The sequence below is a fragment of the Pan troglodytes genome, chromosome 17, assembly GCF_028858775.2.
Source record: "Pan troglodytes isolate AG18354 chromosome 17, NHGRI_mPanTro3-v2.0_pri, whole genome shotgun sequence".
NCBI classification, from domain to species: domain Eukaryota; kingdom Metazoa; phylum Chordata; class Mammalia; order Primates; family Hominidae; genus Pan; species Pan troglodytes.
The window spans coordinates 60048635-60076401 of record NC_072415.2 but is presented as its reverse complement, the minus strand read 5'-3'; the positions used below and the strand labels follow the sequence as shown (position 1 = coordinate 60076401).

The 27767-nt window shown below is 44.8% G+C and overlaps 1 protein-coding gene across 4 annotated transcripts in view; it reads left to right on the top strand.

Moving 5' to 3' along the window:
• MYO5B (myosin VB) overlaps positions 1-27767 on the top strand; it is a 371041-nt gene that overhangs the window by 187642 nt on the left and 155632 nt on the right. For 3 of the 4 annotated variants that reach the window (XM_003953284.6, XM_016933688.4, XM_054671932.2), the window contains exons 5-8: positions 7401-7557; positions 16393-16536; positions 18300-18381; positions 24002-24109. In XM_003953284.6, the coding sequence (XP_003953333.4) occupies positions 7401-7557; positions 16393-16536; positions 18300-18381; positions 24002-24109 (491 nt within the window). Of the gene's footprint in view, positions 1-7400; positions 7558-16392; positions 16537-18299; positions 18382-24001; positions 24110-24657; positions 24722-27767 lie in introns of those variants that run through there. The other variant, XM_016933689.4, reaches the window with a different exon arrangement.

The following is a 27767-nucleotide window of genomic DNA, read 5'->3' as shown; positions in this document are numbered from 1 at the left end:
TCCCATTAGTGAACAGAATATATTCTGTTGACACACCTAAATCTTCAGATGATTTGTCACAGAGGATGAAATGATATAGAGGGGCTTCATGACCGGTTTGGAGATGGGATGTCCTTTCTGTGGTGGCTTGGCAAGCCAGGCTTCCCCTTCTTCCTGTTTTGCAACCATAGTGTGTGTTGGGCCTAAGTGAGTGTTGTTCCCACCTCTTCATCCTCTCAGGGAGTTTCCAATTCAGGTAAATAGAGTTGTACCTGTCTGAGGCTCAACTCCCTCCCATTCCCCACACACACAAGTCAGTCCCCTTCCTGTGGGTGAATCATGGAAGGCTGAGCATAGGGCAGGGACGACAAAGTTTGCAGGCAGTAACTTGTACAACTCGAAGGGGGCTCCAGATGGTGGGCTCAGCCGGTACTGCTATACATAACAGCCCTTGCTGAGGACTTCCTCTTAAAATCCAGGTGCCAGACCACTCATCCAAGTCCTTGTATGTGAGACTGACCATCATAGGATTTAGGTTCTAGTGGGGAGACCAGGGTGGGAGGAACACTAAGTAGATGAGGAAAATGTTAGTACACTGTATAGTGAGTGCTATGAAGATAGGATGGTTAAAGCTGGGTGGTGGGGGCCTTCTAGAGAAGTGATGTCAAGCCAGCCAGCACCGATGACCCCAATACATATTTAAACTTATACTGAGGCTAAGTTTATTATGGAGGGATTTGTTAAAGACTGCTTTATTATACAGGAAGGAGTGTAATGGTAATACAGAGATACAGGAGTATAATGATAATACAGCATAACCTGGTAGAAAATTGTGCAAGGAGATGGAAGCCTGAGTTTGAATCCGGGCTCAGTGTCTCACTAGCTAAGGAATTCTGGGTGCATCATTTGACCTTTCCAAACTTCTATTTTCTCTTATTTAAAATGGGAAGAATGGCATCCAGTGATCTTATGAATCTTAAGCAAAATCTATATACTAAGAGTCTCATAAACCATTTGAGCATGATGTAGATAAATGGTTAGTTAATTACATTAAACAGCAGTTATCGATGAGCTGCCATAAGGCAGGATGTGATTGAGTACCAGGCATTAAGAGCTGTGAGATCAAAGAAGGGGATTAACAGTTTGAACTGGGATAGCTTCAGGCCACTACAACGTGGGAGAGAATAAAGCAAGAAGCTCTGTGTGGCTTGAACATATCCAGTAGAAGAGTGGCATGCACTGAAGCTGGAGAGAGGTGCTCGGTCCCCCAGGGCCTTGAACACAGTGGATGTGGGTCTTATTTAGAGGACAGAGGGATGCCAATGGAAGGCTTACAGCAAGGGAGAAGTATGGTCCGATGTTCATTTTCAGAAAGTTTCATAAGAAGGACATGTTAGAGGAGGAGGAGAGTACAGGCTGGAAAGCTGCTATTGTAATGTATGCCAGAGATGATGATGGTGTGGACTAAAAGGTACAGAGAAGGAAACAGACTACACCCTGGAGGGAAGTTCAATAGGATGTGCTAATGTAGGGCTTGAGGGAAAGGGAGAAATCCCCAGTGCCTCTTAGGTTTCTTGCTGGAGTGAATGAGTAGATACTGGTGCCACTTACATAGAGAAGGTGCCAGGGATAGGCTTGGATGCCAGGAGCCCTGGGAATTCGAGGTGAAAGCACAGAGCCTGCCAACAGCGAGCCCTCATTTAGTGATGTGCGAACTGAGTGTGGGTGATAGAACCTGGTGTTTGAGGAGGGAGGATACCACGGGTGCCACCCAAGTCTGCAGCGGGACACTTGGCCTCACTGGTCACAGCCAAGCTGGTTGCTGGGGAGTGAAGCCTCTGGAGCTTTCCTGGGGATGCTTTGTCATCTCTGAGATGCTTTGAGTAGTGCTGCCGTGTGGGTTCTGTGTACATATAGCTGGTTTGGAGACCACAGGTGACAAATTATGCTCCTCAGGAAACCCAAACAAGATAACACTTAGTGGGATTTCTCAAAACAGAGCTCCCTGGGTGCCTCCCTGGCTGATCAGCAGGCCTCTCCTTTGAGCAGAGTGACCTCAGGTGCCCTGCCAGCCACCTGCATCACTCTCTCTCCCAGTGGCACCACCCAGAAATGAGGAGGAAGGGCTTGATCTTGCTCATCAGCCTAAAGCACTGCAGTGGTTTGGTGGGAAACTTCTAGGAGGAGTTAGAGTAGTTTAGCAGAAGCTAAGTCCTGCCTCTCAGGTGTCACAGAAGGCAGGGCCAGTGTGAACTGGGGAGGTAGTGTGTGTGTGGATGTGTTGGTTGTCAGGTCTTTTGCCTGGAAGCTGCAGAATGGCTAAGTTCCTTACCTCAGGCTCCTGTACTCTTGTCTGAGTCCTTCAAGAGCCTTTTGCTGTTTGACTTTCTGAAGACCATGTGGACCCAAATCATGGCTGAGTACTAAATTCCTTGCCAATGGTTTACTTCCTCTAAATGAAAGGAATTTCACTGGGCTCAGGAGAGGTGGCTTTATTGAAAAGCAGATTGATGCAAGTTGCCAGCCAAGTCATTGGGGTGAATGGATGAAGCCACACATTGGTTATATTTTTGAAGGACATTGGGTCAGATTCTGTACTTATAAACATCTCCCCCTTAACGAGCCCTAAATAGCCACAGTTTGAAACTAAACTTTTCCCTACCCCTACTTCCTGTTAGGATTTTAGTCAGAGGATCATCAAATGTCAAAGGTAGGCAGTATCACTTGGGAAGTCCAAGTCACAGCCTTTTACTTTAGAGATGAAAAGATGGAGGGCCAGAAAACAGAAGCAACCCAAAGTCACACGGCAGGTGAAATGACCTCACTGGGACTGACTTCAAAAGAAGGCGAAATATGACAAGGTCTTAAAAGGAGGACAAAGCAAGTAATGGGGGACTTTACAGTCTGGTGAAATAATTGCCTTCTAGGATGCCTGGGTGGGGAGTCAGGGCAGACTGTCCAGCCATTGGACATGGACAGGACTGCATAGAAGCATATATATTGAAGGTTACCTCAGGTAGAGGTATTCACCAGAAATGGCAGTGGTGGGAAAGTGTGTGGTCATCAAAGACAAGTAGTCCTGTTGGGTTGAACCTCGATACCATCATCTTATAAGAAATATAGGCCAGGCAGTGGCTCATGCCTGTAATTCTAGCACTTTGGGAGGCCAGGGTGGGCAGATTGCTTGAGCTCAGGAGTTCAAGACCAGCCTGGGCAACATGGCAAAACCCCATCTCTACAAAAAATAGAAAAATTAGCCAGACGTGGTGGCCTATGCCTATGCCTGTAATACTAGCTACTTGGGAAGCTGTGATTGGGGGATCGCCTGAGCCCAGGAGGTTGAGGCTGCAGTGAGCTGTGATTGTGCCACTGTACTCCAGCCTGGGTGACAGAGTGAGATCCTGTATCAAAAAACAAAAACATGTAGAGATCATCTCACAATCTTGCAGCAAATATATAAGATGGGGAGGTATTCTCTATAATGTGGGTACGTGGCTTACCAAGAATTTGTTGGCAGCAGAACCAGGACTCGGCAGATCCTTTAGATTACAACCCCAGTGTCCTTTTCACAAAACCCCATACTTATCAAGGGTTTTAGCATTAGGAGTATGCATTGTAGAAGGGTTTACATGCTCAACTAAAAAGCTTAGACTTGATTTGATAAGCAATGAGTAGTTATTTAACTTTTTTGAGTGGGAAAAATACGATTAGGACTGTGCTTTAGCAATTTAATCTGGCTGGAGTATTAAAATGAATTAGAGACCTAGGTATCTTAAACATGGTGACTACTTAGAAGAGCTTGGGCTTCAGGGATCAGAGTTCTAACAGACTGAACTGAGATGATCTGAAGGTCAAATAAGTTAACTACTTTGTCCAAAGTCAGACAGCTAATCAGTGGTGTGGCCGAGGTTCAAGTTCAAGTCTGTCTTTAATGTCCATTTCTGGGGTTCCAGCTCCAGGAAAGTGGATATGTACATAGAACACAGTGGGAGAGCTGCTGCACGCTGCACTTTGTAGGCTGTTACAGAATAGTGTGTATATGCCTGATGTGCACCTACCCTCTATTTTTTTTAAGAGTTGAGATCTTGCTCTGTTGCCCAGTGGCGTGATCATAGCTTATCATAGCCTTTGGACTCATGGGCTCTTGCGATCCTCCTGCCTCAGCCTCCTGAGTACCTGGGACTACAGGCACATGCCCAGCCCTACCCTAGGCTAGGGAGGGAAGTGCCTAGTATGCGCAAAAGAAGTGCAATAAAGCTAAGTAAAAATCATCAATTTTTCCAGACATTTTACCTCTGAATTAGGGAAGCTGTTGAATGGTGCTTGTTGGTCTAAGAAGTGAATTTATCTGACTTTAGCCTACATATCAGCATCAGATCTAACATCCGTGAAGTTAGGCAGAATTAGCACTACTGGTGATTTCCAAGACTTGTTCCCCAAAAGAGCCTCAAGTGTAAAGATTTTTTAAACTTGTGGTTATTTCTTTTTATAACTCTTGATAATTTCTTAGCCATGTATGTCCACTTTTATCAGAACACCAAAATTTGCCTTTTGCATCCTGCCAGTTTTACTGTTCCATTGCCTTGATTCCTTCTTTTTGAATTCTTGACACTTGTCACGTGACCTACCCCCCTTTTTGATTCCTGGCCACTTACCCCCTCAGAAGAGCCCACTTTTTCTCCACATCTTGTATGAGTTGCTCTCTTTCCTGAAAAGGGCATGACTTTCCAGTCACTCCCCAGTGATATGCAGGGGAATTCCCTTATTGATGCCGTAGGTGAACAGTGACAAGCATCGCTGGTGTGTGCCTCATTTGTCTTTGCCGAGTGTAACCTGTCAACTGGGTCTCCTTGTAGTCCAGCATCCTGTGTGTGCTGTGTTGACGCAGGAGCCTGGCAGCACTTACCCATCTCCCCTCCTCCACTGATGGGATTCATTCCCTCCTGACATCTGTGTGTTGCTTCCCCGGGATCCTTATTAAGTACTTGGGATAGTATATACTTTTGCATTCTAACTGGTTCTTTGATGAGGATCAAGGCTTAGATACATTCTAAACTTATCCATTTATCTGGGGCTGAACACACAAATTTGGGACATAACTCTATACTTTTGGGTGTCACTGCTATAATCTAGTTCTCCTTATTGTAGATACCCAGGAAGTTTTAAAGATGGTATCAAACTTGTCTGTTTCAGAGGTACAACGCCAAACTTGTGATGTTCTTAGTTGCCTGGGATGGTTGTGCTCTGTGCAGTTCTCTAAGGACTTGATAATGAAGATATTAGGATTAGAGGTGACACCTGTCATTATCCTCTAGGTTTAGGGATATATTATAAAATCAAATGAGAAGAGGTGATACAAACATCCCCAGGCTGTTTTAGAGGCTACCTTTCAATGTTGAGATTTCACAGCAGCAAGGAGAGAGAAGCAGATGCTCTGACTACAATGATGTCTTAGAACTACAAGGGATCTCAGAGAGACACTGGTAATTCTATCCCCCAAATACTGGGTAGGATTCAATATACATTTTCAAGTAGTTGGTTGTGTATCAAATTTGAAATATACATTTTTTTCGGTTTTGTCTTCTCAACAGTGTCTACTAGCCACCCACATCCACTCAGGTCCGTCCCCATTGCTAACCGTTTGTGTGAGCTGGGACACTTCTTGCTGACCTTGAAGAGGAGCTCATAGTGAAGGATTTTTTCATCTCAGCTGCCTCATGACTCTGCCTTCAGCTCCCACCTCCAGCCTGCTTCTTTTCTGTCTAGGCCGTCTCTAACTGGACCATTCCCTTGTATCATTGCACCGTGTTTCCAGCTGTTAGCCTTGATCAGAAGAGAGGCTGACATTCATTCCCCTGTGCTGATAAGCTACGGCCTACTGATGGTGACAGTTAGCAAGGCAGGGCAAGCCCCTGTGGTGCTTCTCTGTTCTTTTCTAACCCACTCTGCCCTAGGAAGCAATGGGAGCTGGTGTAAAGAGGGCCAGGCTGGTGACAGGGGACCCAAGTTCTAAACCTGTCTTCATATGGAAAAGAAGGGAGTTAGATTAGTTGAGAGCTAAGTTGCTTCCAGTTTAGTGATATATATTGAGTTTGTACTTTGTGCCAGGCACAGTTATAGACACTGGGGAGTGAAAGCAGAGTGCCTGCCCTCTTGACAGTGGGTTTGTGAATGGGAGGTTGGTGGTGGAATACAGCACTTACAAACCGTTTCCCGAAACTGCGATCCAAACATTTGTCCTCACTCCCTGCTTTGAACATCCATCTAATCTAACCCCCTTCTTTTCCAAATGAAGACAGGTTTAGAACCTGGGTCTCTTGGCACCAGCGTGGCCCTCCTTCCACCAGCTTCTATGGCTTGCTAGGGACATCCATGTTCCTTGGAGACCCACTGAGCTGCTCTTTCCATTGCTTGTCTGTCTTCCTACTACCTGTTTTAAAGGGATAACTACAGAGGTGTTTCTATCTGATGTAGAGTATGTTCTTTCTGCCCTCTGTTCTGTCTGACTCAGATCACACTTATTGAAATTGATAGTTTTATCAAAGTTCTGAGAAACTTGAGGCAAGATTATTTTGGTGGCTAACAAGCATGCCCTTTGTGACCTACCTATATGAACAAAAATGTTCAAAACTGTATCTGCTGGCATGCTAGGCTCAAATGCAGGAGGAGAAGAAAAGATCCATGTTTTTGAAGAAATTGTAATGTATACAGTGACACAAGATGGGAATGTTAGGGAAACAAAGGGGAGATGATATAACTGAAAGTGTGTGCTTGTGAATTTTTTTTTTTTTTTTTTTGAGATGGAGTTTTGTTCTGTTGCCCACGCTGGAGTGCAGTGGCACGATCTCGGCTCACTGCAACCTCTGCCTCCTCGGTTCAAGCGATCCTTCTGCCTCAGCCTCCCGAGTAGCTGGGACTACAGGCGTGTGCCACCATACCCACCTAATTTTTTTGTATTGTTTTTTAGTAGAGACAGGGTTTCACCATGTTAGCCAGGATGGCCTCGAACTCCTGACCTCATGACTCACCACCTCGGCCTCCCAAAGTGCTGGGATTACAGGCATGAGCCACCACACCTGGTCTGTGTGTGCTTGTGAATTCTTAAAGGATGTGTGTAAGGGAGTGATCTAGGGGCACTGCACCCAGTGGGAACTCAGGAGAGTGGCCAGTTGTCTGCACCACTCTCGCTCTAGGCCATAAATGAAAGTTTGTGCCCTGTTAGAATTGCTTTCTTCCTCCTGCTTTCAGGATGTTTGCAGGTGTCGGGGAGGGCAGACTATTTTTACACTCTTCCTCTGCGTTTATCCATTAAAGTAGGAGAGATGCTCCTGGTGAGGCTCAGGCCCTTGTCAGACAGAGTCCCTGGATGGCAGCAGAGCCCTTCCATGGCCAATGACTTATCAGAGCTTTTTTCCTTCCAGAGATGAGAAGAATCAGTCCATCATAGTCAGTGGGGAGTCTGGAGCCGGGAAGACGGTATCAGCCAAGTATGCCATGCGCTATTTCGCCACCGTTGGTGGGTCAGCCAGTGAAACCAACATCGAAGAGAAGGTGCTGGCATCCAGTCCCATCATGGAGGTAAAGCCTTCTAGGTGTCCTGGCCTTCCTGGCTGGAGCTCCTCCCACTGGCAGCAAGACTGCGGGCATCAAGCCTGGGTAGCAGCCTTCATGCCTCTCCCTGAGAGCCCTCTGTCCACTGTGGAGGAAAAGTTACCAAGCTGCCTCTAAAACCATGAATGTTGACCTGGTTGTGTCTTTAGGTTCCCAGTACTGGGTAGAGTGTCCTCATATTCTCCATGTCCCTTGACTCTGCTGAATGTTGTAGTGACAGTGACTGTCCCTCCCCACCTCCTCCACCTCTGTTGCTGTCCCCTTCCCTGCTGACATCACGTGTCAGAAATCAGTGTTCCACCGAAACTCTTAGAAGCTTTGAGGGCCTGCTGGGTCAGAAAGGCAATTTTCATGGGGGATGAGGAAGCCTAGATAGAATATTTTTCAACCCACAGTATTTGGGCATCTTATCTTTTTAGCGGGGAGGTAAAGCCAAAAGGTATCTGATAACCTAGAATCTGTTGAAGCTCCTCAGAAAACAGTTCCCTATGATGGCGTGAATTGGCCAGGGCAGGCCCCATCTGTGTCTTCACTCCTCAGCCTTCATGATAGGGGCTGGGCTAGGGTGGGCTCAGAGCAGTTGACACAACTACAGGCCAGAGAAGTTTGCTAAAAACTAGATCTTGCTATAACTAAGCATGCTTTAGGATCAGAATGCTGTCTCTTTTTCCCCCTTTTCTGTATGAAACCTTGATTTTGATGGATTAGAACGAAATGGCCTCATAGTCCCTGGGACAGCTTTCATTCCCCACATTTGAAGCTAAAGCTCTTTGTTGTTGTCTTGGTTACAGTTGGTAGGAGCAGGCCTTTCTGCCAGCCCTGGGCAGTCCCTTTGTTTTATGTCTGTCTAGTCCATCTCTAATTGGACAGTTCCCTTCTATCATCACACCTACAATAGTAAGAAGACATTAGTTGAGCCGCAAGCTGCCAAGATAGCATCAGGTTTCCATGCGGAGCTCTGAGCCCCATCGACTAAGGCACAAGTCACCATGGGGTTTGGTCTTTCAGATGATTTTGGAGCTTAGGGAAACAAGAACCTGCCTGGACTTTCCCCAGTCCCCTCTTTCTCTCTTCCTTTACCAAGTGCAGGCGTAAATTGAGTCTTGATTCACAGGGGTTCATTGATTATCCAGGCAAAATCTCCTGCCTTCAGAGTTGCGTTACTTGGAGGACTTTAATTCTCTGCTAAGTAACAGGATACAACCTGTTCACTATGAATTTTTGAAAAGCAAGTTTCAGTATTTGTTCTTACAAGATTTGGGAAATGGTGAATACAGTTGAAGGCATTTGTACTAAACAGACAAAAAGAAAAACTTTTATTCCATTACAGTGCTTCTCAAATTTGAGGGTGCCTGAGAATTGCCTGTAAGGCTTGTTAAAGCACAGATTGCTCTACTCCACTCCAGAGTTTCTCATTCAGAAGGGGTCTGGGAGGGGCCCCCCAAATTTGCATTTCTCGCAAGTTCCTAGGTGATGCTGGTGTTGCCCATCTGGGTACCACACTTGGAGAACCACTGACCTATTAAAAAGATAGGATGGGCTCACTGGAAAATATGAAAGAATGAAAGGAAATAATCCCCTTTAATACTACAGCCTGCTGATAATCATCCAACATTTTGGTATATTTTCTTCCAGCTTTTTTACTAACTATTACAGCATAAGCCTTGTCCCCATATCATTCAACTTTTTATGAACTATCTTATTGGCTGCAAACATAGATTAATAAATGGCTTTACCATAATTTGACTCCTTCTTTTCTGACATTTCATTGGTAGCATATTTACTCCAGCATTTAGTCTGAGCCCCGAACTGAGGCATGGCCATGGCCCAGGTCGGAAGCCGTTTGTGGACTGTGGCCTTGGCCTCCTTAGACCATGTACTATGCCTATATTGAACAGCTAAGACAGCCGCTCCACAATTAACCTCATGTTCTACCTCAAATGAGAGTGAAAGCAGGATCTCTCCTTTGACTGAGTTTCAAGATTCTGTCCATCTTTTAGGCAGTAAGATATCAGAGACATAGTGTACTACTTCTTTTAGAAATAGAGTAGTTATTCTGAACAAAACGAAAGACAAGAAACCTCTTTGAGCTCCAGAGACTGAACAAAGTAGTTATTATTAGTCATGTTGGAAGTTTAGTGAAGGCAGATCACCACATTAGTAAACATGTGTGAGACATGGGGAAATTTTTTACAATTTTATCATAAAATACACATAGCATAAAGTTTACCATTTTAACCATTTTAAGTGTACAATTTAGTGGCATTTGGTACATTCACGATGTTTGTACATCCATCACCGCCATCTATTTCCAGAATTTTTTCATCATCCCAAACAGAAATTATTTACCCATTAAACAGTAACTCTCCATTCTCCCTTCCTCCAGCCCCTGGTAATGTCTCTGAATTTGCCTATTCTAGGTACCCCCACACAAGTGGAATCATATACTAGTCCTTTTGTGTCTGGCTTATTTCACTGAGCATAATGTTGTCAAAGTTCAATCATGTTTTGGCATATATTAATATTTTGCTCCTTTTCATGACTGAACAGTATTTCATTGCATGGTCATACCACATTTTGTTTATTCTTCTACCTTTTGGGTATTGTGCATAGTGCTGCTGTGAATGTGGGTGTGAAAGTATCTGTTTGAATTCTTGCTTTGGAAATGCTTTTTAAATCACAGTGGTCTGACCTTATCTAACATTTGGAATATCCATTATAGCCTGAGTAGGCTGCTAGGCTGTGGGAACGCAGGGTGCTTTGACATGGCAGAGATGAAAAGCAACATGCACACACAGACATATGCTCAACGTGCTTCAGTTGCTAAGGTCTGAAGGAGGAGTGTGTACATGAACCAGCTTAATCTTACATGGTCATGTAAATAAATGCTACAGTGGTTTGAGCTCAAAACATTAATTTTCTGCCTTGTGCAAATTAGTACTTTGGAAATTATGTAAGTCCTGAGGGTTTCTTCTGTCAAATGGAGCATTTTGTCATCCCAGAGACTGTCCCTTGAGCTGTCATTAAGTGTTATGTTTGAGAGAAGTCTTGGCTATGAACATGGAAAGGAAGAATTATAGCCAGGAAGAACCCTGAGTAGAATTAGAAAGAGGCTTTTGTTGCCAAGCAGAGAAAGAGGCTTTTGCACTTCCCAAGTCTGAAAACACGACTTTTCGTAAGTCGACTCTATCTGGGACCTTGTATCAGGAAGTCCAGTCAGTTTTGTGGCTGCTCAGAGTGTTATAACCAGCACAGAGCATGTCTTAATCAGGGGACAGACAGCTGATTACTGATTGATTGCTCTGCCCCATCCTAGGGAAGGATGGCCCTCCCAACAAAGCAATCGGTTATGGTCACGGCGTTGTCTCATTGAGTCTGCTGCCCAGCAGCTGCAGATACCTCCTGGGGAGACCTAGAGTTGAACGTCTGAGGAGGCGGAAATCCCAGTGGTCTATGCTAAGTGGCAGTTGTTGGAATTAAAGGCGACTTGAGGATGGATTGAGATTGGCTGGGGTGCACTGGGATGATTTATTGTCACCACCAGCACTCTCTGACCCTGTTCTGTTTAAGAGCTTGTCAGCATCCCAGGAGTGATTTGTTCACAAGTCTGCACTGATTAAAAGAACATTGATAATCAAGAAACTGTTAGAGGAGGAACAGAACCCAAGTTTAGGCCAGAGATATCGCATCATTTCTTGGGGTGACTGGACTTTGCAGGCAGACAACTCTGAGAGCCACAGAGAATGCCCCTATTCTGGGAGAAAGAAAGGAGACGAGATCATGCTATTGCACTCCAGTCTGGGCAACAAGAGGGAAACTCCATCTCAAAAAAAAAAAAAAAGAAGAAGGAAAGAAAGAAAGGAGGCTAGAGTGAAGCTAGCAAAAATGATGACGAAGACCAGATATGTTATTTTCAGGATTTGCTTTTTTTTTTTTTTTTTTTTTTAAAGACAGGACCTTGCTTTGTCACCCAGGTGGAAGTGCAATGGCGTGAACACGATCACTGCAGTCTCTTCCTCCTGGGCTCCAGCGATTCTCCTACCTCAGCCTTCAGAGTAGCTGGGACTACTAGACGTGCACCACCATGACGAGCTACCTTTTGTATTTTTTAGTAGAGACAGGGTCTTGCCACATTGCCCAGGCTGGTCTCAAACTCTTGGGCTCAAGTGATCCACCCACCTAGGCCTTTCTAAGTGCTGGCTTACCAGTGCCTGGCTAAGTGTTCACGCTTTTTAGGGCAAAGAAGAAAGCCAGACACTGTTAACCCATTTTTACAAGAATCGGCTCCCAGTACACCTTACCAATCTTATCTCCTGTTTTCTTTCATGTATCAACATACTTTAGCCACTTCAAACTTGTTTATCTTGTAACATAACCCCTTCCCTTTGTCCACACTATATTTATAGAATCTCTTCTTCTTTCCCACTGTCAGAATTCTGCTCACTTTAAGATCCACTTCAATTTTCCACTTCTTAGAGCTTTTCCCATACTGGGGCATGGTTGGTTTTGCTCCTTATCCGTGTTTTCATACTACTTGATACATACCTCTTTATTGTACAATCAATTACATTGAAATTATTTCAGTCCATTTTTATTTCACCATGTATTTCTGTATGCATCAAAAAGATTGTTATACCATATGTACTTGGTAGCATATTCCATCAACCAGTTTGCAACTTTTCACTCTACATTTTTTTATTAATCCATGAGCTGTGTTCTAGTTTATTACTTTTAACAGCTTTATAGCATCTGATTGTGTGAATATACCACATTTTATTTATGTTTTCCCTACTGGTGAACATCTGGGTTGTATTTCTTTTTTATTATTAAATATAGTCTGAATGGAACATTCTTGCCTACTTAAATTATGTGAGAATTTCTCTAAGTAACACCTAGAAGTAGAATTGCTGATTTGTTAGGTGCATGCATGTTCAGTTTTACTAGATATACCCGATTTTCCTTCAGAATGGTTGTTCCAGTACTTTTAGATCTGTCATATCACTTTGCAAAGTAGCCTAGTAAGGTAAGGAGGGCCAATCTTTTGGCAATGATCTTTAGACCTTGGGCAAAGTTTTCCTAAGCTATCACAAGGAATGATCTCAGATATGGTAAAAGGTCTTATTGCTATCTTAGAAAGTAAGAAATTTGAAATTAAAAGTTTGAAATTGAAACTTATCTGTTGAAACGAGCTTCTCCTTTAGAATTTTCCACCAACTGGCCTTTGCTGATTACATCTGTATGACATTGTTTAACATGTGCCTTTGTCCACTTTATTTCCTGTAAAGGAATAGTAAAATTTAGAGGCTGCTTTAGTTTCTGTTTTGTTTTGTTTTGTTTTGTTTTGTTTTGTTTTTAACAGGAATCCTTAAGATGTAGTAGTTGGGCCTCCATTAGGAGGCACAGAAAATCTGGCTTTTTGTGATGTGAGCCAGCAATTGATTATGCCTAGATATATTAATTAATCAGCAGTTACAAAATGCTGATATTGTCATTCTGTTACACCTCCTGCATGTATTAGCTGGAATAAATCTGTGCAGAGAAACGTCCCCTTACCAACTACTTAATTGCCCTGAGATACAGTTTACACTGGAAAGTAGATGTTTAAGGCTTTATTTACTAGGTTTCATAGTAATTAGTTGGTTTTCTAGCATCTTCTGAGAGGCTTCTCCCTGCTTTTACATAAAAAGATATAAGTGAGGATGTAATCCTAGCACTTTGGGAGCCCGAGATGGGTGGGTCACGAGGTCGGGAGATCGAGACCATCCTGGCTAACACGGTGAAACCCCGTCTCTACTAAAAAAATACAAAAAAAATTAGCCAGGCCTGGTGGTGGGCACCTGTAGTCCCAGCTACTTGGGAGGCTGAGGCAGGAGAATGGCATGAACCTGGGAGACAGAGCTTGCAGTGAGCCGAGATCACACCATTGCACTCTAGCCTGGGAGACTGAGCGAGACTCCATCTGAAAAAAAAAAAAAGGATATAAGTGAGGATTAATATCTATCTTTATCCTTTGACTTGATTTGGCCATTTGAGTTGTGAGAAGTTGCCCACATGTGTGGTGGCTTTCTGTCTGGTAGTGAGTGGTTTGGAGGAGACAGAGTATGGAGGAGTGCTGTGACGCTGTGTAGGTAGAATGAACGCAGAGTTTGGATTCAGGTATATCTGAATTTCTATCTTGGGGTTGCCACTTCCTAGCATGTGACCTCAAGCACGTGACTTGACCTTTCTAAGCCTAAGTTTTCCCATAAGTATGGTGAAAGTTAGTAATGCCTATCTTGTAGGGTTCTTGGCAGCATTAAATGAGATTATAAGGGGCCCAGCCCAGGACCTGGCTTATGTTGAAGGTCTGGGAAATGCTTTCTACCAACATTTTAGGAAATATAGCCTCCTTTTCCATTTTTCAAGTAGAAATTGGCTCACTGAAGTCTGGCAGTCTGCCATTGTCCTGTGGGGCCTTAAAGGCTGAGACTCTTTGTGGAAGGAAAGTGGGTACACTGAGGCCTCTGCTAAGATGACAAGGTCGGTGGGTGCCAGGAGCGTGAGTCCCCATCGCCTTTGGTTGGAGGAAGCTGATGATGTAAAGTCTTCCAATTAGGTGACTGAGAGTTACATCAGGCTGGCCGGGCTCTAGCCTTGCCCTGACCTTGGGCATGTTCCAAGCACCGAGATGCCCTTCAGAGCAATCCAACATACCAAGGTTGTACTTTCTCCCCCTACACTTTCTTCCAGAGGTATATACTGTGTCTGTAACATATAGATTGCTTTATACACTTTAAACCCTAAAGTAAAAGTGTATATTGTGACTCCAACTGGTTTTTGCAAGACTGCAGTGGCAAGTTACGTATGAGGACAAGGAGTCCAATACTTACATTTCACAAGAGAAAAACTGAAACCCAGGTTCATTTACTCTTTCACTTAAATATTTTTGAGTGCTTACCATGTACTGGGTGCTACAGAATCTGTGCTGAAGCAGATGTGTAATCTTTGCCCTCATGAACACAGAGGGTTAACTGCATATGGGCTAAGGGGAAGAAGAGGGAAATGTAGGGCCTGGAAGAGCATATGGCAGGAGGTGCTCCCCTAGCCTCGGGATCAGGGAAGGCTTGCTTGCCTGAAGAAGCGACATCGATGCTGAGACCTGAAGGAAGATGAGTCGACTAGGTGCAGAGAGCCGTGGGAAAAGAGGGAACTGCATATGGGAAGCTTGGGTGAGGGCAGAGAGAGCATAGGGCTTTGGAGAAAGAAAAAGGGAGTTAGGATTGTTAGAAGCCGGGACCAAGGGCAAGATTAGAGGCAGGGAAGGGTCGGTTCCTGCCAAGCACATAAGCCATGCTAAGGATTTGAAAGTTGTATCTCAGAGGGCAGTGTAAGCCACTGAAGCATTTTATACAGGGAGTATAATAGGTTTACATTCTAGAGGAATCACCCTGGCAATTGAGTGGAGAATTGACAGCAGGTGGAAGATGGGAGTGGGACCAGGGAGACCATTGAGAGCCCATTGAAGTTGTTCAGGAAAGAGGTGACAATGTTGTAGGCTAAGGCTATGGCAATAGGATAGAAATAGGGACAGTTTGACCCGTTTGGAACTTGGCATCCTCTATACTCGGAGGGTGGTGAATGGAGGCCAGTCCTGGGCTCAGCAGCTTCCCTGGTGCAGAGCTGGACCTAGATTTCTGTGAGTGGGTGGTTGTATAACTCAGCGCCTCCCTCTACTCATCTCAGTAACAGGAACAGTTGTTCAGTAACGACTCAATGGCATGTTTTCAGGAGCATTAGTTTTAGGTCAACTTTGTGACCTTTTGCTTCTCACTATTCTGCCAGCCTTGTCAATAATAGATGGCCGCCGGGCATCGTGGTTTTGGGATGTCAGGCGACACTAATAGTTCTTCTGCTTGTATTGGGCTGAGCAGGACTTGAGGGGTAGGTTGGGATTTTGACTTTTCTTTCAACTTCTTTGTGCCTCAAATTTTCTAGACCACTGAGAAGTTATAGCAGATGTTTTTCAAGTGTTTTATCCACCTAAAAATGTAAGCATGTGAAAGGGATTAAATATTAATGTATTCTTTACCAATGCATTGGCAACATGGTGTTTTATAGGAAGCAAATCTTCACACGATAAAATTAGTCCCATATCCACTCATTTTAAAAATTATCGTCTAGTGTTTTGAACTGTAGCCCTGATGCTGCAGAAGAAATACCAAGAGGGATGATGGCTTCCTGAGGTGGGAAGGAGTGTCAATTTGTGGCGTATTGCTAGGAAGGTATTATTTGTCAGTTGGGAGTGACATTTGACTGCCTGCTCATGTAGAACTGATCAAAGTGTATTAAGTACAGGAAGGTTTGTTTGTTTTTTCCAGAAAGTTCAGAGCTAGTGGGCACTGGTATTGTTTTAGTGGCTCAAGAATGTCACAGCTAAGGTCTCTGTGATTCTTTAGGCCTTTTCCTCATGGTTCCAAAATAACTGCTTTAGCTGGTACCATCACAGGTGCATTCCAGGCAAGAAAGAAGGAAGAAGAGAAGAGGGACAGTGGGATGCACCTTCCATTGCACCTGGGTAGTGCCCTTTGAAGACCCCACCAACGAACTTGTTACTCTCATTGGCCATCCTCAGGAGTAAGAGGCTGGAAAAAGAAGAGTTTCAAGTTTTTGTTTTATTCTTTAGCTCAGTTCATTGTCATCCCAAGAACAGAGGGTTTCTGTAAGTAAGGAAGAGAAAGGGGACACATGTTGCCACAAACATACAATCCTGAAATCAAGAAAGCCCTCTTTTTTTTCATACCTTTGTCTGTCTGGTCTGTGCAGGCCATTGGAAATGCTAAGACCACCCGCAATGACAACAGCAGCCGTTTTGGCAAGTACATCCAGATTGGCTTTGACAAAAGGTACCACATCATCGGGGCCAACATGAGGACTTACCTCTTGGAGAAGTCCAGAGTGGTCTTCCAGGTGAGTGGGAGGATTTGCGCCCTTTTGTGTATTTCTCATGGACAATTACCTTACTTCTGCTCCCTGCCCCACTCCCTGGACCCAAAGAGAATCTCTCTTGTGAGCCTGGAATTGAATGTAGTTCTTTTGGTTCTTATCTTTTATCAGTAAGTGTTCATTCAGATGGTATCGGGATTAGATCTCAAAAACCTGTATACAGTACTGTTTTCAGATTCAATCAACAAACGTCGAATGCCTATTATGCGTTAGCTCTGTCCTAGACACCAAAGATACAGTAAAGGACAAGACAGAACTTTTCCTTATGGATTTTAAAGTCTTATCAGGGGAATGTCATAAATACAGAGTCTGGGTTTTAGGTTTCCTGAGAACTTCCTTATTTAGTAGGTTAAAAAATAGATTATACTTGGCTACCTACTTAGTTTTCTTTTCAAATAAGTGGATGTCCCACTTTTTAAAAAAAATTATACTTTAAGTTCTGGGATACATGTACAGAACGTGCAGGTTTGTTACATAGGTATACACATGCCATGGTGGTTTGCTGCACCCATCACCTCATCATCTACATTAGGTATTTCTCCTAATGCTATCCCTCCCCTAGCCTTGCACCCACTGACAGGCCCCGGTGTTTGATGTTCCCCTCCCTGTGTCCATGTGTTCTCATTGTTCAATTCCCAGATGTCCCACTTTTCACCTGACTTGATTCTTCACTGTTCTTCGCTTACCTTTAATTTCCTCCTGCCAGCTACTCTTTGCCTCTTTGTAATCCTTCTCCTCCTCCACCCTGACTTTAGTGGGCTTGGTGCAACTCACAATGCCGACAAAAGTCCTCCTCCAGCTCCCTTTACCCTCCCATCACTGAACCAAGATGATGGTTCAGGTCCTGGTTTGAGTCTGTGGCAGATTCTTGCCTTGGGTTAAATGGCTTCCTGGTCATCAAGCTTTAGCTGCCTTTAAGGAGACCTCAGAATTGCCTCAGCTGTTTGTTTCTTGGTGACATCTCCATGCTGATAATAGCAAACATCTAATGAATTTTTTAACCAGCTCCCCATGCTTTTGCCTGCATTTTATATTCACCTCACAGGTTGGCTTGATAATCCCCCCATCCTGCTTTACAACACAGCTAAGGAAGCAGCTTGTTGGGTTGGGTGTGTGTCTGATGTCTTGCTCATGGCTCTTTCCTGGACACCCCTGGAGCTTCCCTCTTCCTTAGCTCTCTTCACTCAGGCCTCCTGAATCCCCACCCCCACACCCACCCCACCGGTGTAAGGCCAGTCCAGCTGCAGGTGTTCCCCAGACATCCTGCCTCACTTGCGGGCCTTTCCTGTCTGCCCAGCCTGACCTGATGGGCAAGCACAGCTTCCACTTATCTCTGAGCCTCCCAGAGGAGAACGGGAGCTCACAGAAGGGAACTGACAATCCATGGGACATCAGCCAAGCAGCACAGAAGACTGAATAAGTATTTGTTGACTGACTGACTCACCATTTGTGAAGAGCAATGATGTCCTATATAGAAGGAAAAAAGAAAATACATACATGCTTTTGCATAAGTCAAGACATATAAATCCTCAGGTTGGAAGAAGGCCCCATAAGAGTGAATAGAAAGTCGGAAAGTGGGAATTGAAGGTGGCAGAGGTGTGGAGGAAAACACTGGGAAGAGTGGGGGGCTCAGCCTCCACCACCTGGAGCACCCTGGGATTACAGTGGCAGAGGGAACGATCTTAGAGGTCACTGCCCTAAAACTGCTTCACTTCTTCCTCCTCCAGGCAGATGATGAGAGGAATTACCACATCTTTTACCAGCTCTGTGCTGCTGCCGGTCTTCCAGAATTTAAAGAGCTTGCACTAAGTAAGTCAACAGGTGCATGCCTATCCTCTGGGATAGGCTACTGCTCCAGTGGGTGCACAGCTGGGGGCTCTGCTCAAAGCCCTCCGTCATGGGTTCTTGTCTCAGCTCTGCCTCTTATGTGGCCGTAACCCCTAGGCCTCTCTAAATTTCACTGCTCAATTAGTAAAAGAGGGTTAATTGTACGCAGTCCACCTGGCACAGGAAGTGTATGAGAGGATAAGAGGCAGGGGTGGAAAAGTGTTTTGCATGGCATGGAAGTCTTTTCATGCTTTATTATTCTGAAAGATATGTTTGCACTTTAAGCATCATAGGAAATGTGTCCCAAACCTAAGAATCTAGAGATAAAAGTAATATACATCATATAATCATAACCAGCATGTTTTAACTCATAGTTTAGGATTGAGGCAAAGAGAAAGGGGTGAGGATAAAGCAGAGAATAAAGCAGGGGTGGCTCTAGACCCATATGGATGCAGTATGGCATGGCCACAGAGGATAAGAGGGGGCTCTGGCATGTGAGACTCTGGACTGCCAGGCCATCTGATCTCTCCTGGACTGGCATGGAAGCTTCTAGCACATCCTCACTGGAGGGAGAGAGATGGAGCAACCCAAACTGCCCCTCCACAAAAGCTGAGGGGATAAGGCACCTTGTCATCATCCCCATCAGATGAGCACCACCCTTTGTTTCCACTCCTGCTGCTTCCTGAGGGGTGTTAGCAAGTTTCATTTGCTTTGAGACTATTGATGTGGAGCCAGTGGAGTAGTGAGCAGGCTTTAGTTCTTGACTCCATACCACAGAGCAGCTCTCCTTGGGTCTGGAGCCTTTGGCCCTTCTCTGTGTGGGTCCTTATGGGGTAATGACTGATTTTTGCTGCTGAGTCTTCAGGCACATATGTGTAAAGAGGGCAAGCCTTGAGCCCAGCAGTGTCTTGGTGTCTGCCACACTTCCTGCCATGCTTCCTCTCCCTGTCCTGCTGTCTTTGTTTTGGGGGCATTTGGGGGGAGGTCCAATACTAGCAGATGGTATGAAGATCCAGGTATCTAAACAGAGGAGTTGGTCTTTGTGCAGCTGTGCAAGAAACAGACATCTGAGGCTTGGCTGTCCCTGATCCAAATCCTGGCCATCCTAAGAGTCCAGCACCAGACCCGTCTGTGCTCCCAGTAGCTGAAATCCATCAAGTGGTTTCAGCGCAAGTCTACCCTCATAACACTTGCTTATGAATCCCTGTATCTTCAATGCTTGTACCATGCAACTTAGCAATAATTCTTGCATTTGTTCATCAAACTCTATTCAGGCCATGTTAGGCCCCAGGGATCCTGCATTGAGCAAAATAGTTGTGGGTCCTACCCTGCTTAGCTTGTCAATTATGATGCAGAGTGCTAAGGGCTGTGCTGAAGGAAGCGGAGCTGAGAAGGGCTGGGAGGCTCCCCCCAGGAAGTAATATTTAAATTGGGACCCCAGGGAGAAAACTCTGGCTGACGTACATTGTTACTTATGTCCTGTTCTCCAGCTGGTCAGTGCTTGCAAGTCTGATTTTCCCAGGAACACGATGAACATGATAAAATCCTTGAGGACAAGGAATGTGTGTTCCCTGCTAAGCAGAACAGGTGCTGAGCACTCTTTGCACACTGTCCTGAGCTGGAGCCTGTGGCTCTGAGGGTGCCTGTCAGTCTCAAGCAGCCAGGTATGCCTCCACATTAGGGGCCACTGCCATCCTCCTCTTTCCTTCCCAGAGCAGAACATAGGCCTAGCAGGGCTTTTCGGGGCCAACTTGCAGGAGGTGAAATTTTTTTCCCTCAGGTCAGTTTTATAGAAAATAAACAAATATTGGCAAAACCCATCTGGATGATTTGGATCACTTGTCCCAGTTGTAATTCTAAGGTAATGGGGAAGAAATCCTCCTAAATTTCTTTTTCAGTTACATGAGTCATATTGAGGTTAAACATGATTTCCCCTTATTCCCTGTCTCTGCAAGGTGCATGGGCCCCAGGCTGCAGCACTTGAAAACTACCCAATTTGATCAGTATTTTTTTTCCCACTCTTTCACCTTCATATGCCCTCTGAGACTATTTTGGAGTGAAACAAGAGCCTTTGACGAGCGCTTGTGCTCTGGTGTCAGGTTGTCCTTGGCCTCATGGGTGGATTGGCTGAGGGCCCTGAAGCTTGGCATTTAGGTCCACTAATAACCCTAGTCGAGTAGCTGAAAACAGCAAATACATGGACTAGCCAAGGGCTCTAAGTGAATATTTGGACCTGCTTCATATCCTTCTTCCTCCTCTTCACCCAAAACATGCAGTTCAAATGCACACAAGTCTCTGCAAGACCCCTTGGCTTGGCGTAAATTTTGTGCATTTGTCTGAGAATGGAGGGTGCAGATTTGCATCCAGTTGTCCACACTCTTCTTCTGCCCCATTGTTGGGCCGTTGCATTTAAAATGACCTCGAGGAGATTTTTTTTTTTTTAGGTCCAATGAATAATTTGTTAAGGTGTGAATAAATGATGGTAAAAACCATACAGGCCAAGGTCAATACCCTAGAATAACCTCCTGGCCCTTTTGTGAAGTAGCTGCACTCTACCTTCCACTCACAGCTTATTTTCTCCCCATCTCTGCCTTCCAGATACACCAATTTCTGGTGGTACATCCAGTTGTAATGGGCCCATTTTCCCTTAAATACAGCCTTTAGGGGATAAGAAGTAAATTCCTTTTCTTCTCTTTCATTTCCGTGGTTGTATAGATAGTTTTATAAACAACCTCTCTGGCCTTGCATAGGTCAGAGCATAGCCTCCCCAGGTGATGTGCAAGCCCATGACCATGGCCTTGGTGGTCCGGTGCTCTAATCACTGGGTTCAGGTTCTCCTCTGTGTTCTGTTGACTGCCTGATCCAATCTCTGCCTGTTGAACTAGTTAATAGGAGGTTTGTGGTACATTTCTCCTTGGGAATTCTTGGTAAAGAGAGAGACCTAAACTGGAGGATGAGAGAAGTTGCTTTGGGATGGGATAGTCAGTGTTCAGCTTTATGGGTCTGAAAGGAGGGCTGAGATCCAGGAAAGCCAAGCAGGTGGGGGAAGACTGAGTCCTATTTGGATGTACCTTATTAAGAGGGTCCAGAGAGTGATGTGACGGAGTTGATGGCAGACCTTAACGCATATGGAAAGATGATCATTTTGATTGGTTTCAGATCATTCAGTAGAAAATGCTGTAACAGACCCAGGTGGCCCCTGCAGTGACAAGCCTCAGTCTGAGGAAGTTGCCCAGCTGGGCCTGAGTTGGGGAACTGGGCCTGAGTTTGGGAACTGGGATCTGGGAAGGCGGGGTGTCTATCTGATTCGTAGCAACATCAGGCAGTAGGACCTTGGCTATTGACAATGAAAGGTCTTCGAAAGATGCTGAAAATGCCTTCCCTCCAATATGAAAGTCTAGTCTCCTCCTTTGGAGTCTCAGGTGACTCTTTCTGATGTGTTTGGCTGACACTTGATGATGAGTTAGTTTGTATTTGTGGCAAAATCATGAGATGCCATAGATAAATTGTCGTTTTTCTACAATAGGGTAATCAAGTAATGGAATCCCAGGCCTGACCAAACCCTGGGTGACCCTGGGCACCCCTTAAACCCCGTGTTACTCAGTTTGCTTTTCTGAAAAATGGGAGTAAATAATATAGACAGTCTTCTTCGGTGGACACTGTAAAAATAATCAAATGAGATACTTTGAAAGGTGAGTGTAAAGGGAAAAAAATTGGTACTTTTATTAAGCCTTTGAAACTGTTGTATTGCTCTGTTCCAGTGCTTGCTGAGTGATTAGGTAAGAAAGAGCTAAAATGCTATCTTCTACAAAGATCTGATGTGGTTTTCCTTATTAAAATGTGTTTCTGCCGAGGCTGTGAGTGACCGCAGGGCTGGAGTCCTTCCTCTCTCAGTTCAAGTGCCTTGGCCACTGGTCCTCAGAATTTGTTACTCCTCCAGGAAACCTTCACTCATAGAGTACAACTGATGTTCTCATTATTTGTGCCTGTGGGCAGGGTCACCTGGTGGTTATAATTCAGGTCGTGTAGTCAGACTGGGGTCTAGGGCTGAGTTCTGTCTCTCCTTGGCTAGGCCTGTCCATGTATGCATAATAGACTTGGAGGAATGGGCAAAGCTCAGTATGCCTTGGAGCATAGGATGCAAGGTGGGAAATGGGAGGTGAGGAAGGAGAGGTAGGCAGAGACCACTGAAGGCGTGGACAGAGGGAAGAGCTGATGCATGATAATAAGGAAACTGGTGTATCTGGAACATAGAGATGGGGAAGGAATAAGCCATGAGTCTGGAGGGTATGTGGTGGCCACTTCACAAAAGGGCCAGGGGCTTTTCTAGGGTATTGACCTTGGCTTTGTGAGCAGTGGGACCTCTCAAAGGGCTTTTTAAGCAGAGGGGGTGGTGTGATCAGACATACTAGCATTTTGGAGGTGGATTTGAAGGGATGGGTGCAGAAGCAGAGAGATTGGAATAGTGTCTTTTTCAACAGTTCTGACAATGGAGCTGAAGGGCAATGGCAATCAGGATGGAGAAAGGAGAGAGACTTCAGAAATTCTTGAGATCAAATTGCAAGGACCGGTGTTGAAGGAGCACTGGGAGTTGCAGTGTAGCTGCATCTAAGCACCTTTAGCTGATGTGTTTCAACCCTGCATGCTCAGGTCCAGGGAAAAGAATTTAGGGTTTTCAGGGGAGAGGGAACTTGGCCAGTGTCTCCTTTTGACATTCTATCAAAACCAAACGTTATACACTTAGAGCATGAAGTACCAGGCAGGATAGTACCAGGCAGGATCACCATACAAGATACTATATTTTGTGAAAGATTTAATCAGTTTTTAAGGGTAACTTCGATTACATGCAATTGTTGCCTTAAATGCTCACTTTTAAGCCCTGCTTCCTCCTAAGCACTAATTCTGCCGTCCTCTTTGTAGGGCAGATACTACCCAGGGCTTGTTGCATTTGTGTCCTCTTCTAAGCTTGGCTCTGAATTTTAAGACACCACCTGGGCCCTTCCTTACCAGCTGTCCCCTAGGCTGTTACCAGAGGCCTGACTGAAGAAGAATTAAGCTGGGGGATGACAGCAAACATGTAAGGGTATCAACCTGCATTTGTGCATGTGCCCAGAGAGTTCAGGTGTGCCCAACTTGGTAAAACAAGTGAACAAAAAAACTCTGTCACCTCGGGCACATCACTGTTCCTCATTTGTCAAATAAGCTTGTCAGACTGAGATTATGTAAGTCATAGAAGTCTGGTTCTAGGGTGGGGATACATTTTACTTGTATCAGATCTTTTCAAAAACAAATCTGTGATGAATCCTATTAAATTGAACTGTCTGTGACTTATATGCCTTTTGTGTTAACATATGTTTCCCATGCCAATTTTACATAAATACAGCAGCACATTTCTGTCAGTGTCGTATAATTTTCTTGTACTATTCAGTTTTCTCTCCCATTTGCCATTGTGGATAAAGACTATTTTAAAGAGTTTCACATCCAGCTGGGCCTAAAATTTAGTCTGGGATAGCATGCTAACAGAGTAGAATTTTCATGGGTCACGATCTGTGGGATGAAGTGTCCTCCAGTGCCTCATGCCTTATTTCCTCGCCTCCCACAGCAAGTGCGGAGGACTTTTTCTATACATCACAGGGAGGAGACACTTCCATCGAGGGTGTGGACGATGCTGAGGACTTTGAGAAGACTCGACAAGCCTTCACACTCCTCGGTAAGGAGCTTCTGAGTTGGGGAAGCAGGCCCCGAGGGCTGATGGCACAGAGGGTAGAATGCAAGGCGATGTCCCACTGTGCTTGCCAGCAACCTGCAGGAGCTAATGGGAGATGCCCTCTTGCCCCTGGTGAATGTCATCTCTTACTCTCTTACCCATCCCAACCCTCAGGCTCTAGAACTTAAAATTTGGAGCTTCATTGCCTTTTAAAAAATAAGGTTATGAGAGTCCCTCTCCCAGGCACTGTGCAGTGACTCTTTCCACTCGTGCAGGCTGTTGGAACCAACGGAGGCAAAGCAAGTGTAGCCACGTCTTCTCGTGCTGTGGTCTGGGCTCAAGTGTGCTCTAGCAGGAAGAACACCATGTTGCGCACACCCAGTATACCTGTGCACCACAGCATGAAATCAGAGTTGGAAGCAGGCTGTGAAGGTCTGGCAGCTGCATCACACGTACAGCGTTAATTCTGTCAGCTCTGTTTCCATACAGAGCTTTAGCATTGGAATCCTTCAAACAAGAAGTTCTCTGTCCTTCAGGGGCATAAGGGGACAGTATGACTGGAGGAAAGTGCCCTGCTCCCCTGCCACTTTTGGGGGAGAAGCGGTAAAGTAGAAGGTAAGCCTTTCTCAGTTGGGAAATTGAAGTGTTAAATTCCTGGGACCTGCAGCCAGAAAAAGGAAAGCTCGAGAAGTCAGCCTGAAACCCCAAGTGGCGCAAGATGGTGCTTGTGTCTTCCCCAGCCCCTTCTCTGAAAGAGAACATTTGGCTTCTGAGCCATGTGACTAACCCAGAGCAGCATGTTAGGTTCTTTGGAGGTCAGGGAAGTTCTAGCCAATGTCCAAATAAAACATGGTCAAACAGGACACACCCTAACCTCTCTATGGGGAGGCAACCAGACCCTTATTTGCCACGCTCCCAGAGCCAGTCAATTCTCTGGGAAACTGGTACATAGTTCATGGGTACAAAAGACAAATCCTATCTATCAGTCAGGAGACACAAACCACACTGGTTATTCCAAAATAGAAAAATTAATATAAACAATTGTTAACTACAGCAGTAGCAGGTGATTGACTACAAAACGGATAAATGAGGACTTTATAGAGGGTCCAGAAGTAGCAGGTACAAAAGAACAGCTGCTATTCCTGGCAGGGCCCCGGATGGGGTGGAGGGAGAAGAACAGCCAATAAAGGTAAGAGAGGCCTCCATCCTAGCTGAGCTTTAGTTCACTTCTAAGAGGATGTGATGAAGAAACTTGCCCAGAGGATGCAGGCCAGAGCTGTTTTGTACAAGCAGGCTGCAGGTTCCCCAAGGTGTAGGGGGCCAGAACTGCTCAGAAGCCACTGCTGATGGGGAGACAGGTCTGAGGGCAGAGCTGGAGCTCATCTGGAGGTTTCTGGGCTCCCTGATAAATCATGATAACTATGGAGGACCAGAACCAGAAAGGGAATTGTCTTCATGTTGCCTTGCAAATCGCCGGAATACCCTCTATTGAGCAAGCTTGACATTCTACCAGTAGGCAAAGGAGAAATGTTTACAGGGCCCAGCTTCAGTTTGATAAAGCAGGGCAAAGGGGATGCTTTGAAGCTGAGAGATAAGTTGATAACTGGCATCCCTGACTTCCTCAGCACTACATGCCTATCCTAGTCTCCAGAGTTGGGCAGGTTTGGAGCAGACTTGACAGTGTGCAGGATACATTCTTCTCTGAATTTATCAGAGAAAGGAGAAGGCCTCTGGCAGCTGCCCTTGTAGTGCTGATGTGGGCAGTGGGCACAAGCTGATATAAGGAGAGGATTGCTCCCTCCAAGGCTCTAAGGAGACTGGATACTTTAATGCTCAAAGCAAATTGCTTTTGTAAAACTAATTATTTTATTAAGACTTTCTTCTCTATTCTTTAATAAACATGTCCCTTTTTTAATTGCAGGGGTTAGCAAACTTAAAGGACAAAATAGTAAATTTTTTAGTTTTATGGGCCATACAGTTTGTTGCAAAGCATTCAACTCTGCCGTTTTGTGAAAGTAGCAATAGACAGAACGTAAGAGAGTGGGCATGACTGTGTTCCGATAGAACTTAGTTATGAAAACAGGCTGTGGGCCATAGTTTGCCAACCCCTGTTTTACTCCTTAGGTTTGATTGATTGATTTTTGTTTTTAGATTTTTTGCTTCCCATAGCGTGAGGTACCACTTATTCAAAGAATCCCACAGCAGGAAAGGATGTTCTCATCAATGTAGTGCGAGGATCCTAACTATTGTTAGGATTCAGTATTCATTCTGTGTCTACCACTTAAATTCCTACCATGACAGGGTGGTTCGGTCTTTGGAAATTGACAGAGCATTGGTTCTCAAGAGTAAACAAGTAGGCCAGGTACAGTGGCTCATGCCTGTAATCCCAACACCTTGGGAGGCTGAAGCAGGAGGATCGCTTGAACCCAGGAGTTCTGGGCAACATGGGAGACCCTGTCTCTACAAAAAATAAAACAAATTAGCTGGCCATGTTGGCACACACCTGTCCCTGCTACTCAAGAGGCTGAAGTGGGAGGATTGCTTGAGCCCAGGAGTTTGAGGCTGCAGTGACTGTGCCACTGGACTCCAGCCTGAGCAACAGAGCAAGACCCTCTCTCAAAAAAATAGATAAACAAAGTAGAAAAGCTACTGTCTAGGGAGTATATCCCTCTTGTTCCGTGATGGTACCAGCACCCAGCTCCTGTCTAGTACTTTCAGTGGGACTTGACTTAAGAGCAAGATACTCTAAGCTCAGACAAAAAACCCCAATGTTTTACCTCCTACAAGGGTGCATAAGTGCCTAGCTTCCTGTCTTGTCCTGAATACCAGCCTCTGGCTTTAACCTGTCTTCCTTTCACCAGGTGTATTCAGTTATGCTGAACCAAGATGGACGCTTAAATTCTTTGGTGTTTTTTGGGGGGGATTTTTAAGCTAATACCATGTATTCAAATAATGCATATGTTTTGATAGCTACAAATACTTGCAGCCTGTGTAGCAGCCAGCGATCCAGTCATTTTACCATTCAGGTTTCTGAGCACCTGCTATGTTCCAGGCAGTGTTCAAGGCCCTGGGAATCTAATGATGAAGCAAGAACAGGGATTCATTATATTATTTACTTTGTTATTCTTTACTTTGTATGTTTTGAAATTTTACATAATAAAATCAAAAAAGTAAATCTATGATGCTTACATGGTAGTGGCCATCTAACATAAAAGCCTAGAGTTAATGTTGCTTGGGTTGTCCACTTTGTAGATTATCTGGGGAAATTTTTTAATCCTAGCATGGCACATCTGTGCCTCCCATTTTTACAGGTGTTACTGTTTTTTAGCCTGAATAAAATATTGCCTTAAAAAATAACTGCAGCTGGGAGGAATGGGGAGAGCAGCTGTATTTCTTAAACTAAGTGGAAGGTTCACTGGTATTCATTCTATTGTTCTGTAGTCTTTTAAAAATGAGTCTGAATCATTTTGTAAAAATGCCAATGCCTTGCAAGCTAAATACAAATTAAGAGATTATCCATGCCTTTGATGATTCGTATAGGTAAATAACAAATCTGACAACACGTGATTGCTGCCACAGTGGTTCTGGGGTCAGTGTGCCTGCCTATGACAGTGCATATAGTGTGGCGAACAGCTGCTCCATCTGGGGATGGCCAGGGGCC